The 12,103-nt window shown below is 34.1% G+C and overlaps 2 protein-coding genes across 7 annotated transcripts; both read left to right on the top strand.

Moving 5' to 3' along the window:
- LOC114389838 (serine/threonine-protein kinase Nek4-like) lies at positions 1-5,992 on the top strand. Of its 4 annotated transcripts, none has more exons than XM_028350579.1 (15): positions 1-206; positions 295-361; positions 572-637; positions 989-1,035; positions 1,157-1,202; positions 1,319-1,399; positions 1,505-1,547; positions 1,681-1,730; positions 1,806-1,887; positions 2,010-2,059; positions 2,280-2,353; positions 3,258-3,309; positions 4,075-4,539; positions 4,903-5,538; positions 5,670-5,992. In XM_028350579.1, exons 1-14 carry the CDS (start codon positions 121-123, stop codon positions 5,521-5,523), a joined length of 1,830 nt encoding a protein of 609 aa, XP_028206380.1. In that variant the 5' UTR covers positions 1-120; the 3' UTR covers positions 5,524-5,538; positions 5,670-5,992. The 4 variants fall into 4 exon arrangements, with proteins under 4 accessions (XP_028206380.1, XP_028206377.1, XP_028206374.1 ...); XM_028350576.1 differs by having other exon boundaries at positions 5,627-5,992; XM_028350568.1 differs by having other exon boundaries at positions 2-206; positions 5,673-5,992.
- Positions 5,993-6,734: 742 nt separating this feature from the next.
- On the top strand, positions 6,735-8,497 carry LOC114389823. Of its 3 annotated transcripts, none has more exons than XM_028350553.1 (2): positions 6,735-7,074; positions 7,214-8,497. In XM_028350553.1, the coding sequence occupies exons 1-2, from the start codon at positions 6,838-6,840 to the stop codon at positions 8,237-8,239; spliced, it is 1,263 nt and encodes a 420-aa protein (XP_028206354.1). In that variant the 5' UTR covers positions 6,735-6,837; the 3' UTR covers positions 8,240-8,497. The 3 variants fall into 3 exon arrangements, with proteins under 3 accessions (XP_028206354.1, XP_028206358.1, XP_028206361.1); XM_028350557.1 differs by having other exon boundaries at positions 6,752-7,074; positions 7,174-8,497; XM_028350560.1 differs by having other exon boundaries at positions 6,940-7,074; positions 7,166-8,497.
- Positions 8,498-12,103: the final 3,606 nt, after the last annotated feature.

The following is a 12,103-nucleotide window of genomic DNA, read 5'->3' as shown; positions in this document are numbered from 1 at the left end:
GACCGAAACATTTCACTTGTCTGTGTGAATAACATCATAAACCTTAAGTAACAATCAAAGACTTCACAACACACCACGCTTCATTCAACTTGGTTCCATTTTTATTTTGTTCAAGTCCAAATGGAGCAGTACGAAATTCTAGAACAGATTGGAAGAGGTTCCTTTGCCTCTGCTCTACTTGTCAGGCACAAACACGAAAACAAAAAGTGAGCCCTCCCACTCTTATCGTGTCTCTCTGGTGTTTCCTTTGTACACACTAACTTCATATATCATTTTTTGTGTTTGTAATATTAGGTATGTTCTTAAGAAGATCCGTCTTGCCCGCCAGACTGACAGAACTCGTAGATCTGCTCACCAGGAGGTAATACTAAGTACTAACACCACCTTTATAAGTTTTATGCTTTATATTATTCACTATTTCATTTTGTTTTAAATGTACTTATATTTAGTGTGCGTTTTGCTTTTTCTATTTCTTGGCTTATGTTTTAAAATGTGGAATGGGCTGCTTACTTGTTTTCCAATACTGAGGATTCTGAGATGCTTTCTTTGTTCCTTGTTTTGCAATTTGCAGATGGAGCTTATCTCTAAAGTTCGAAATCCATTTATTGTAGAGTATAAAGATTCCTGGGTGGAAAAGGTCAGCTTTAAAGAACATAAAAATCAAAACTTTTTTTAATTTTGTTGCCTTTTTTTGTTTGCTGTGTAGTGTTTTTGTTTACTTCACTTCAGAGTTCCATGAGTCTAAATTTTGGTTCATGTCTGACAAATAGGACTTATTTTGGACTGGAAAAGTTTTATATATATATATATATATATATATATTTGCTTATTTCTTTACAAATGTTGTGCTTTTATCGTATTAATTAATGATGATGTTGATGTTGGAGCCTCTTTTTTTTTTTTTTTTGTCTTTTTTACGGAATATGGGTTTATAATTATTGGTTAATTTTTAATTCTGAAATTTGCAAGTTGGTATCTGCTCTTCCAGGGTTGCTTTGTATGTATCGTCATTGGCTATTGTGAAGGAGGAGATATGTAAGTCGTGATTTCATTATAATATTAAATTAAGTGTTTGAGGAACTCAGAACATATGTGAAGACATTTTATCTTTTAATTGCTACATAAGTTGCCCTTCTATAATTTCTTTGTTGTGCAGGACGGAAGCAATTAAAAAGGCCAATGGCGTTCATTTTCCTGAAGAGGTCTTGCAGCAATTCCTTTTACTTTGAGCCTGGCATGAATAAATTTCATTCTTTCATTCCTATGTGGAAATTTTATGGAACTTATCTAATTAATATCTATCAATTTTTGCTTCCAGAGGCTCTGTAAGTTGCTGGTTCAACTGCTGATGGCACTTGATTACTTGCATGCAAATCATATTCTTCATCGTGATGTCAAGGTGAATGATTTCTCTAAGTTCATTTACTGAAGATGCTATGTTTCTTAGTATCTAAAATCTTTGATGACCTACTTTATATTGATGTTTTATCCACGTTGTTTTCAGTGTTCAAATATATTCTTGACTAAAGATCAAGATATACGTCTAGGTAATGGCTTTCTTCATTCTGTCCTCAAATTGCACTTGCACTTCATGAATGTGTTTGGAGTCTAAACATCTCCAATTAAGTTGTTGTGCCTTGTTTTAGTATCCTATACTTATGCTGTGTATGTTGGATGTAGGTGACTTTGGTCTTGCTAAAATGTTGACATGCGATGATCTTGCGTCTTCAGTGAGTGTTATAGCCAAGATATTCTATTGATTACTCTCACTGAAATCTTACTGTGTGTTTTTGCTCTATGCTTAGGTAGTGGGGACTCCAAGTTATATGTGCCCAGAGCTTCTTGCTGATATACCCTATGGCTCTAAGTCAGATATCTGGTCTTTGGGTAAGATAGGTTTATTTTGTATTCATCATGAGATCGCCTAGGCTTAATTACCCTTTCCTTTCCCATCTTCCAGTATTTTGTTTCTGCAATTGACGTTGGTTACATCTTATAATAATTTTCAGGATGCTGTGTGTATGAAATGGCTGCTCACAAGCCAGCTTTTAAAGCTCTTGTAAGTTTCTGTCTATGGCTGGCAGTTTTTTCTTTAATGTTTTTAATGAAGCATTATTTGCAAAACTTTTTATATTGAGGGAAATTTGATGGGGATACAAATAATTCATTTGAAACATCAAATATTATGTTGCATCATTAATTTCCATGGTGATGTTTCAGCTATTTCATTTTGGAACACAGATTGAATCAGTCCTTTTTTTCTCCGTTTATTTGAGCAGGATATGCAAGCACTGATTAACAAAATAAACAAGTCGTTAGTGGCTCCACTACCAACAGTGTATTCTGGTTCTTTGTAAGTCTTCTATTTCCTTGTAATTTTTTATTTCATTAGACTCTTTATCTGTTGATTGGTAACAATGGCAAGTGCATTGGTCGTTATCAAGTAATAAAGTAAAAGTATAAAGTTCATTCACATGAGGATTAGATCCAAGTACCAAATCACAAGTTATCTGTTTGAATTGATAATTGGGAAAAAGGGATGCATTTCATTGAATGGTTCCAAAGAGAAGATAATATAATACAAAAACAGAACATAGAAAAACAACAGGTCTCAAAGATCACAATCAGTGTAATAACAATGATTACTACTAATGAGGGTTAGGTTATGTTTGTCAAAACTAGTTGAAAAGTTAATTAAAAGTTGAACACTGTTAAACAAACTTATTAAATCATAATTGTTTAGTAAAATTATTTGTTAAAGTAACTAAAAAATATAAAATGATAAAAAAATATATTTATATGTTACTTGTATATAAATTTCAATTTTATTTTATGGGCAAAAATATATTTTGAGGTGTTATAATTTTAATTTTTTATTTAATTTTAAACTTTTTTATTTTTGTTTATAATTTTTAGTTTGAATTGTTACATTTTTTTTCATATTGTATTCTTCTATTAATCTTATATTATATCTTAAAATATTTTTAATCAAATTTAAAATAAAGTAAAAAGAAACATACACTTAAGTACACATTATACTTTTATTATGTTAATTAGTGTAATAGCTAAAGTAAATCATCCAATATAAAATTATTCAAAAATAATAGAAAAATAAAATAAATCTTGTAACATTAGGCCTTATGCTTATAACATTCGGTTACGAACATTTGGTATATCTTATATGCCTACTTCTATGCAACTGCTATGTTTCTGTCTATGCCTGCAGCAATTTTAATAATGTCTGTTCCTTATTTCAGTCGAGGGCTTGTTAAGAGTATGCTGCGGAAGAATCCAGAGCTTCGGCCTAGTGTATGTTTTCTCTTGCTTATTTCTTTGTATTTGTCAAGATGTAATTGTGGATTGATTAATGGAAACTAGTCTATAAAAATAATGGTGTGCAGATATGAGATATCATTGTCTGTACATGGTATTGTCTTTGAGTGATAAATACAAGCCGGTTATGTGGTCTCATTTTCTTAGTTTTTGATTTTGCAATCTTTAGGCTTTTAGCTTTCATCTTATGTGGTATAAGGTAGTGGAGCAATTCTTCTTGATTGTTCCCTTAGTGTTTTTTTCCCAGGCTCTAATCATATAACATAGTACCTTCAAGCTCCATGTATATTGTTTGAACCATTTTCTAGTTTATGTTTAGGCTTGGCTTCTGGAAAATGTACAATGGGACGTGAAAAATGTATGGGATTTTCAGGAGCTTATGTTTATTTTACAATTCTGCTTAACATGCCTGTCAAGAGGCTTATAGAACCACTTATTTGGTTTACATTTTTGAGCTTACCTTTGGATGCAGTAACTTTGTTAATTACGTAACCTTATATGTATTAAGGTAGTACCAGCCTTTACGTTTGTTCCCTTCGTCTATTCCTGTGCTTGTCAAGAATTTTATATTGAAATTTTAAGTGTTAAAACAATTTCATTTGAACAAATTTCTTCCTATAATTGCAGAAGTGTACTTGTTCTTCCCCTCCCCCGTATAGTTAGTTTATACAAATTATTCTTGGTTAACTTCATTTTGGTGGATTTATTCAACACAAATTAAGTGCAATTGTTTTTTGGCAGGCTGCGGAGTTACTAAATCATCCGCATCTTCAACCTTACATTCTTAAAATTCACTTGAAATTAAATAACCCCAGAAGAAGTACTTATCCATTCCCGTGGTCTGACTCAAACTATGTAAGGAGGACTCAGTTTGTCGAGCCAGGATCTGTTTCTACTCTGTCTGACAGAGGCAAACGATTCTCATTCAGCAATGACAGGGCCTTGAATCCTAGTATTTCTGGAACTGAGCTAGGTTCTGTGTGTTCTACTCAAAGAGCACTAGGATTCTCTACTTGTTCAAAAGAGAAGCACTATGAACTATCTGTTGGCCGTGTCCACAAAGAATGCAATTCTAACAAATCAAGAGACACAAAGTCCTCAACTGTTGATAGGATGCCAAGATTGAGAACAGCTAAGGAATATGCCACTCCCCGATGGCAGACTATACCATCAAAGATATCCCATACTGGTTCCAAGCGTGAGTTAGTAAGTTCAAGTTCTACACTTCTCAATACCTGTGTTTATCTTGATGACACAAGAAATAAGGAAAGAGAAAAAACAATTTGACTGTACTGAGACGATTGAATTAACTTCTCAACCTGAATTATCATTTGAATCATGTCATGGTATCATATATGTTTCATTTAGGTTCAGCATGCATGCATGTGTGAATACACGTAGGTACTTCTATATTATCAATGTCAAATGTCATTACATTATAATTTCGTATTAATTTCCAGTGGGGCTTAATTTGTGGTGTGGTTTCCTTAGCCTGAATTAATGGAGCGTATGTATGTTTCTGAAGAATCCAGGTTGTATATCAATTTATTTGTTTGTTTATCATTTCAGCTTCCATCCACTCCAGGTTGTAAATTCACCCTACCAACTAGAAGAGCTTCCCTTCCACTGCCTACCAGAACCACGGGCATGATCACCTCTTATAGAGCTAATGTTGGTCTTCTTCGAGGTGTGGACTCTCCTGATATTTCTGTCAATGCACCGCGAATTGACAAGATTGCTGAATTCCCTCTGGCTTCTTGTGAGGATTCTCTCTTTCCTGTTTGTGGAACTTCATCAACCTCAGCTCAGTGCTCTTCTGGTTCGCCAAAGAGTGCTGACTGCTTAATCACACAGGACAAGTGTACAATCCAAGTTGTGGACAAGGCCAGTGTCCCTTCCAGTGGCAGTGATGCTTGTCCTGCTGCTCCAGTTTCACATGGCAATGAATGCTCTGAACATGCTATTTCAAGCCACTCCTCTGCTGAGTCTCGTAAGCACAGATTTGACACCTCATCTTACCAACAACGCGCAAAGGCATTGGAGGGTTTGCTTGAGTTTTCTGCACGACTCCTACAGCAACAGAGGTTTGAAGAACTTGGGGTGTTGTTGAAGCCATTCGGTCCTGAGAAGGTTTCCCCTAGAGAAACTGCTATTTGGTTGGCCAAGAGCTTCAAGGAAACTGTGGCCTAAGGTGTAAATTTATAGGTAATTTTACCAGTAGCTTAGCTAGTTAGCTTATAATTATTGTTCTAGTTGACATCATTTGCATTTTCTGATATGCTGCACTCCGCAGCACTTGCACGAATAGTTTGAACTGAAGTTAGTTTTCTCACTAGTAGATCAAAACAAGAGGGGTCTTGTTGAAGAGTTTGGTTGAGTTCAGTGCACGTACGGCTCCTACAACTGCAGAGGTTTGAACTTCGAAGAGTCCTGGAGTGGTTTTGAATGTTGAACTATATAAGTTACCCGAGGGAAACAGCTTGTTGACCAAGGTTCAAAGAAACTATAGTCCAAGTATTTCTGACGTACTTTTATGATCGTTAGCAACAGTGTAATCTAATGTTGAACTATATATGTTACAATATAAAGATTAGCTTAGCTTCTTTAATCGGATTTTGCTCTTAATTGATCTAGGTGGCACCATTGGCATTTTCTGAGATGTCCCCTCTCTGCAGCATTTGCACAAATAGTCTGAAGTTAATGATTTTCTCATCAGTGCTTTAGAATTATTTAAATAAAATTCAGACAAACCACCTCTTATTGTAAATGTTTTTGAAATTCAACACTCATTTAAATTTCAATGATGTATTATTATCACCTCACGTAATAAATTTGACGAGTTTAAATCACTTAAATATGACTAAGAAAAAGGATTCATATCAAAACTTATCATAGGAACAAAAATATATTTTTTACAATCTGATTAGTATAGTTTATTTACCTTAAACCTATTTTATTATTTACATTGGCTTCAAAATGAAAAAATAGCTCAATATACCATTTAATAGATGAACTTTAAACTTTTCTCGTTTACTTTTTTGAAAGATAAATTCCATTAATTTCCAAGCATATAGTTATTTAGTGCATCAAAAAATAACATTTAAATACAATTTAAAATTTTCATATAAGATGCCGACAAAGAACTTTTATATAAAAAAGAATAAAAAGAAAAATATAAGCATGATGAGATATGAGGTAATAAAAAAGATATAAAAAAAGGATGGGGTATATTTGGAGAAATGGAATATTCAAATATTACTATTTTTATGAATACATATCACTACTTATATGTTATAAATTATAAATATATAGATATATTAGACTTACAGGGTGTAAAAGATGAAAGGAACAATGGGCCAGAGTTGCTATATATGAATTGAAAAAGCCAAGAGCCCAATTCTAATTGCAAAATTTACACCGGAGCTTAGGCCCACAGTATCATTGTCGTCTTCAAGCGTTCATACTTCATACTATCCTCTCTCTCTCTCTCTGCAACTGCAAGAGATGATGGAGATGGAGGAAGCAGAGACGATAGATCTATACGAGCTTCAATATTCAGACTTATCTTCACCTTCAACTTCATCCATAGTCGATTCCATTATGGAAGCCCTAGGACCCACTGGCCCAGGCCTCCTCGCCGTCACCAACGTCCCCAACGCTTCCAACCTCCGCTCACACCTTCTCCCCCTCGCTCGGAACCTCGCCCTTCTCGACCGCGAATCCCGGAAACTCGTTCTCAAGGTAATTTTAAACCTAAACCCTAAATTATTCTCATTCTGATTCATTTCTGCTCATAACCCTAATCTAGGGTTTAGGTTTAAAATTAATTCAGTTTTGTAGGGATGCTCATTGTGCTTGAATTGCGTGCTTTCCTTCCTAGGAGCATAACTTGGGTAGTGACGTCCCTTTAAGAAATCCTGATAGGACGGTGTCCTCCTTTGCTATGCAACTCAAATATGCCAAATCACAACATGTTCAACAAACGGTGAGTGAGTGCTATGGAATGGAATTCGAGAATCTTGGAAGCTCTTTCAAAGAGCTAGGGTTATGCATGATGGAGCTTGGGCTTTGCCTTGCTCGAATATGTGACAAGGCTATTGGTGGCAATGAGTTAGAGCAGAGTCTATTGGATTCATGTGCGGCTAAAGGGAGACTCATTCATTATCATTCACATTTAGATGCTCTCCTCCTAAAACAACTTGAGAGGAGTAAGGCAACTAGCAAGAGACGTGCTGGTAATATCAAACCGTTGGAAGGGTTAGAGTCGAATTCAATTGCCCATGACGCGAATTCGGGTGGAATTCATTCGAATTTGTGGCAGCAGTGGCATTATGATTATGGCATATTCACTGTTCTTACAACTCCATTGTTTATTCTGCCGTCTTATTTGGAGACAAGCAAAACAGAAGATCCGTTTCCTGCATCTTGTTTTGATGAGTGTCCATCACCAACTAGGCATACATGCTTGCAGATATATGATCCCAATAAGAAAAGGGCCATTATGGTGAATGCCCCTCCAGAAAGTTTTATCATTCAAGTTGGGGAAGCTGCCGATATAATCTCAAAGGGGAAGCTTCGCTCGGCCCTGCACTGTGTTCATAGACCTTCCAAGTTTGAAAATTTGAGCAGAGAAACTTTTGTTGTGTTTCTGCAGCCTGCATGGACTAAAACATTCTCTATCTCGGATTATCCGCATGCAAACTCCAGCTTCAATGGTCAGTGTTTAGTGGCTACTGATGAGGAGCAGCAGCAATCTGGGCAGGATAGTGATAATCTAAGTCAAGAAATTAACAAAATAGTTCCCCCTCTTTCGTCACGGTTGAAGGAAGGGATGACTTTTGCCGAGTTCTCACGTGAAACAACAAAGCAGTACTATGGTGGTAGTGGTTTGCAGTCAAATAGATGACTAGTTTCTAAGGGTTAGTCCTGTTTCAATGTATACCCCTGCCAATGCAATAGAGGTTTGATTAGTTAAACCTCACTCATTATGTATTTTGGTACCCTTTATTTGGAACAATCGTATATTTGCAAAAGAGTTACACTCATTTAGTGGAATGGCAATATATTTGGGAAGCTGTTTAACAGGGGAGAAATTTTGCCTGTTAGTTTTGGGAAAATACTTATCGTTTTCATTAATTATTTCATAAATAATTATAAGATGTTACTTTATTTTGTTTTTATAGGTTTATGTATTCATTTGGATTCTATAATTGTCTCCATTTTAAGTTTTAGCTTCTATACGAGGAAACTGTAAGTTTTAATCTCTAAACAGTTTTTGTAGCGGTTTTATCTTTTATGTTGCCAAAAGCTTTTCTCTAATGTTATAGCTTCGAGAACTTAAATTTTATTTGTGTGTAGGTATGGACCAAAGCTTAAAATGTGAATAACTAGAGATTAAAAGTGAATATTTTAACTTTCCTTTTTAAAATTTAAAAAGGAATGTTGAAAACATTTTTTTATTTGGTTACTGTCAATGCTTTCCAAATAGATCTTTGAAAACAGAATAAAGAAATTTTTTTTATAACTATGAAAATATGAAACAACAATAAAAAAAAAAAAACCTTTTTGTCAAACCAAACATTCCTATATTTCCTTCATTCTTTGTCTTATCCACCCCTTTTGTCTGTTTCATACTTAGGTTATGGAGGAATCACTTTACTCTCTGGAAGTGGTGGACAGTGACACCAGGTTATGTTGATTCCAGTGGTTACCTACAACTACATGTGCAATTCTTCTATTGTGTTCCTAATCCTAGACCCCACACAGGATTAACAAAAGAAAAGAAAAAGTGACCTGATCATGCAACAGAAAAAATGCTTTATCTTGCAGCTGCTAGCCGATAAACAATGGACATGCATTTAATAATGCCTTCACTCTTTCGGCCTTTTCTGCCCTCACATTATGTCAGGATATGTCTGCCAGGGAAGGTTCGCTTCTCGGTTTTTTGCCTTCATTTATCCCAAAGCTTTGGCTTATACCAAAAGAAAAACCTGCATTGTACATTCACCAAAGAGAACGTTGCACTCATATGTAGATGCCTCTTTTTTCGCTACTTGCTACGTAACTCGTATACGGTGAGATGTTTAAACTTTTAAAAAAATAATTTTAAAATAAGTACTTTTTATTTAAGTGTTTTTTAAGAAGCAAAGAAAATTATTTTTTTAGAATAAGTATTTATTTTAACAAATAAATTTAAATGAATTGACCTATAATCACACGTGATAATATATTTGGATACCTTTAAAATCTTGGTGACTCTAAATCATATTTTTTCAAAACAGCTATATATTATTTCACACCGTGATTTCATAATTAATTTTATTTCATCTCATCACCACCCCCACACATGCTATGAATGTCTAGTTGTGTTAAAATCCTTTGGATAAGCATCATTTTGTGCAATTGACCTGAAAACAAATGTGAGTGTGTTAAAATTGTCTGATTAAAAAAAATTACACTTGTGGCGGAAAGAGAAAAGAAAAGAAAAAGAGAGCCTATCTATGCTTTCGTTCAGTACAACGAGTTAGCCACTTAAGTAGGTCTCGCTTTTTCATTTCTTAGTGGTCCTAAAGGGGTAACCAAAGTTGACTTAAAAAATCAATTTTGAGTAGGAATAATTTTATGGGTTAATTTTTTTTCTCTAATTTATTTTTAATGTTTGATTTCATCTTTTATTTATTTTTTATAATTTGATTTTCTAATTTTTAAAATCAGTTTAATTTAGTTTTATGACTAAATTAATTTAAGTGATCATGTCCTTTAAATGTGTATTTATGGTGGTTTAAAATCATCACTAAATGGTATTAAATTATCAAAAATATGTTTTTCTAATTTAAACGGAAAATCAAATTAAATCAATTTTAAAAATTAGAGGATTAAATGGAATAAAAAAATTAAAAGAATAAATTAAATTTAACAAATAAATAAATTAGAGGACTAATAAATTAATTTAATTAATTTTCTGAAAATAACCTTGAAGTGCAATTGAAATTGAGGGGAACAATTGTCAATGAGAAATGGAGGCAAAAGGAACAAAATTTCTACCTTTTGTCAGTGATGAAGGAAGTACTTACAAAACCAAAAGGTTAAGGCTGTTTTCTCACTGCCTTTTTCTTTTCTCCTTTGTTCAGAGAATTATGAGAGGGGGGATTGAGATTGTGCCCATGCATGCCCGTGGCTGAAAAAATTGAGAAAACAGAAGCTGGTGAGTCATGACGTCTCTGTGCACGCGCATTTTAGCACAGGTCCTCTTCTAGAGCAGAACACAACTTTTGTGCCCAACACAACACAACACAACACAACACTGGAGAAAAATGTTTCTGCTAAAACTTGTTTTGTTTGGACTTCCTAACCTGTCGGCCATCGACGTTGCCAACTCCTACGACAACAAGGAACACCCATTTTGACATTTTCCCCTCTTCATGTCTGAGATGCAGACACTGTTTCCTCCTTCAAGAATAAGCACTTATCTTAGAATGATCCTATGTATTAACTCTTGAAACTAACGGGTATATTTGCTAATATTATCCAGAACCAGATGAAACTCATATAATCTCATTTCTGCTTTTCTAAATAGTTTTGAAGCTTCAGAATTTGAAATTGTTCTAAAAGGAAACAACTTCACTCTCCCAAACAATGAATAAAATTTATGTTTCTAATCTGGGCACGGATGACTACAGAGTACAGAGATATACACCTTTGCACCTTTGATCGAATTCGAATCTTCCCCTGCATTTTCTTGTACAATGTTCCAAGTATGTATTGCTTATAGAACAACAATGATTTCAATGACCGTTTGCAATTTTGCATGTCAATTCAAGTGTATAATACTAGTTTGGCAATTTGTTTTTATCTGGTTCTTGTTAATCATTTTTTAATGTGCAGCAGTAGGCCAGTAGCTATTCTCTCTACTGAAATGATTTTTTTTATTGGTTAGAATGAAAGACAATGTTAGAATTTATAATAATTTATTCACATATTTTATTCAATTAACTTAGATGTTTTAATTCCAGTGATATGATTTTTACATAAATAAGATTACAAATCTTACTAGCTCAATTATTACATTACTAGAACTTGTCCCTAATCATGTGTCTTGTCTTTTTGTCTTCTTCATGATTAAGTTCCTTTCTAGCCCGGTAGTCAATATTTTTGTGTCTAGTCTATCGCTATCCTTTGGTAAGAGGGAATATGCAGCATTCAACTAGATTCCTAGCCCTTAATTTGTAATGTTCTATTAAATATTAATATTATATGCCGGGTCCACTACTATTGTCACGTGAATTGTTATACTTAAATCATGAATGATGATGAGTCTTATTTATTGTTATTGCTTGGTAATGATAGTTGAATCAGTCACTAATTATAGCTCAATAAAATGTTCGTCACTACTCTTCGTGATATCAATTTAATAATGTTAGGATCTGCGAGATGAGCCATAAATATTGTGTTAAAATGACATTGTCACCCAATTCTCCCTACGCCCTAGTCTCTGATATCGAGCACATATGAACTTCACAGCAAAGTATTTCACATGATGTTTGACCAATTCTGACTGCTCTTAACCCACTTTACCACCTGCTGACCGGACATTGCCCTCAGGACATTAGCATTATTATTATAATAAAATGAATTTGAACAGGAGAAAAAAAATTAAATTATTATTTAATTTTTCATTTTCTCTTCATCAAATAAACAAATATAGCCATTTTTATGTTCTCTTTTAGTTGTGTTTGATGATAAAGAGATGACAAAGAAATAGAGGGAGGGT

The sequence above is a fragment of the Glycine soja genome, chromosome 2 (assembly GCF_004193775.1).
Source record: "Glycine soja cultivar W05 chromosome 2, ASM419377v2, whole genome shotgun sequence".
NCBI classification, from domain to species: domain Eukaryota; kingdom Viridiplantae; phylum Streptophyta; class Magnoliopsida; order Fabales; family Fabaceae; genus Glycine; species Glycine soja.
This window is presented reverse-complemented; position numbering and strand designations above follow the sequence as displayed.

What these genes read in the sequence shown, in the direction of transcription:
- LOC114389838 (XM_028350579.1), top strand. Translation starts at nt 121, where the DNA reads ATGGAGCAGTACGAAATTCTAGAACAGATTGGAAGAGGTTCCTTTGCC. An exon ending in GTAGATCTGCTCACCAGGAG is followed by an intron (nt 362 to 571) that starts GTAATACTAAGT and finishes TGCAATTTGCAG; the next exon opens with ATGGAGCTTATCTCTAAAGT. An exon ending in GTCAGATATCTGGTCTTTGG is followed by an intron (nt 1,888 to 2,009) that starts GTAAGATAGGTT and finishes AATAATTTTCAG; the next exon opens with GATGCTGTGTGTATGAAATG.
- LOC114389823 (XM_028350553.1), top strand. Translation starts at nt 6,838, where the DNA reads ATGATGGAGATGGAGGAAGCAGAGACGATAGATCTATACGAGCTTCAA. An exon ending in CCCGGAAACTCGTTCTCAAG is followed by an intron (nt 7,075 to 7,213) that starts GTAATTTTAAAC and finishes TTTCCTTCCTAG; the next exon opens with GAGCATAACTTGGGTAGTGA.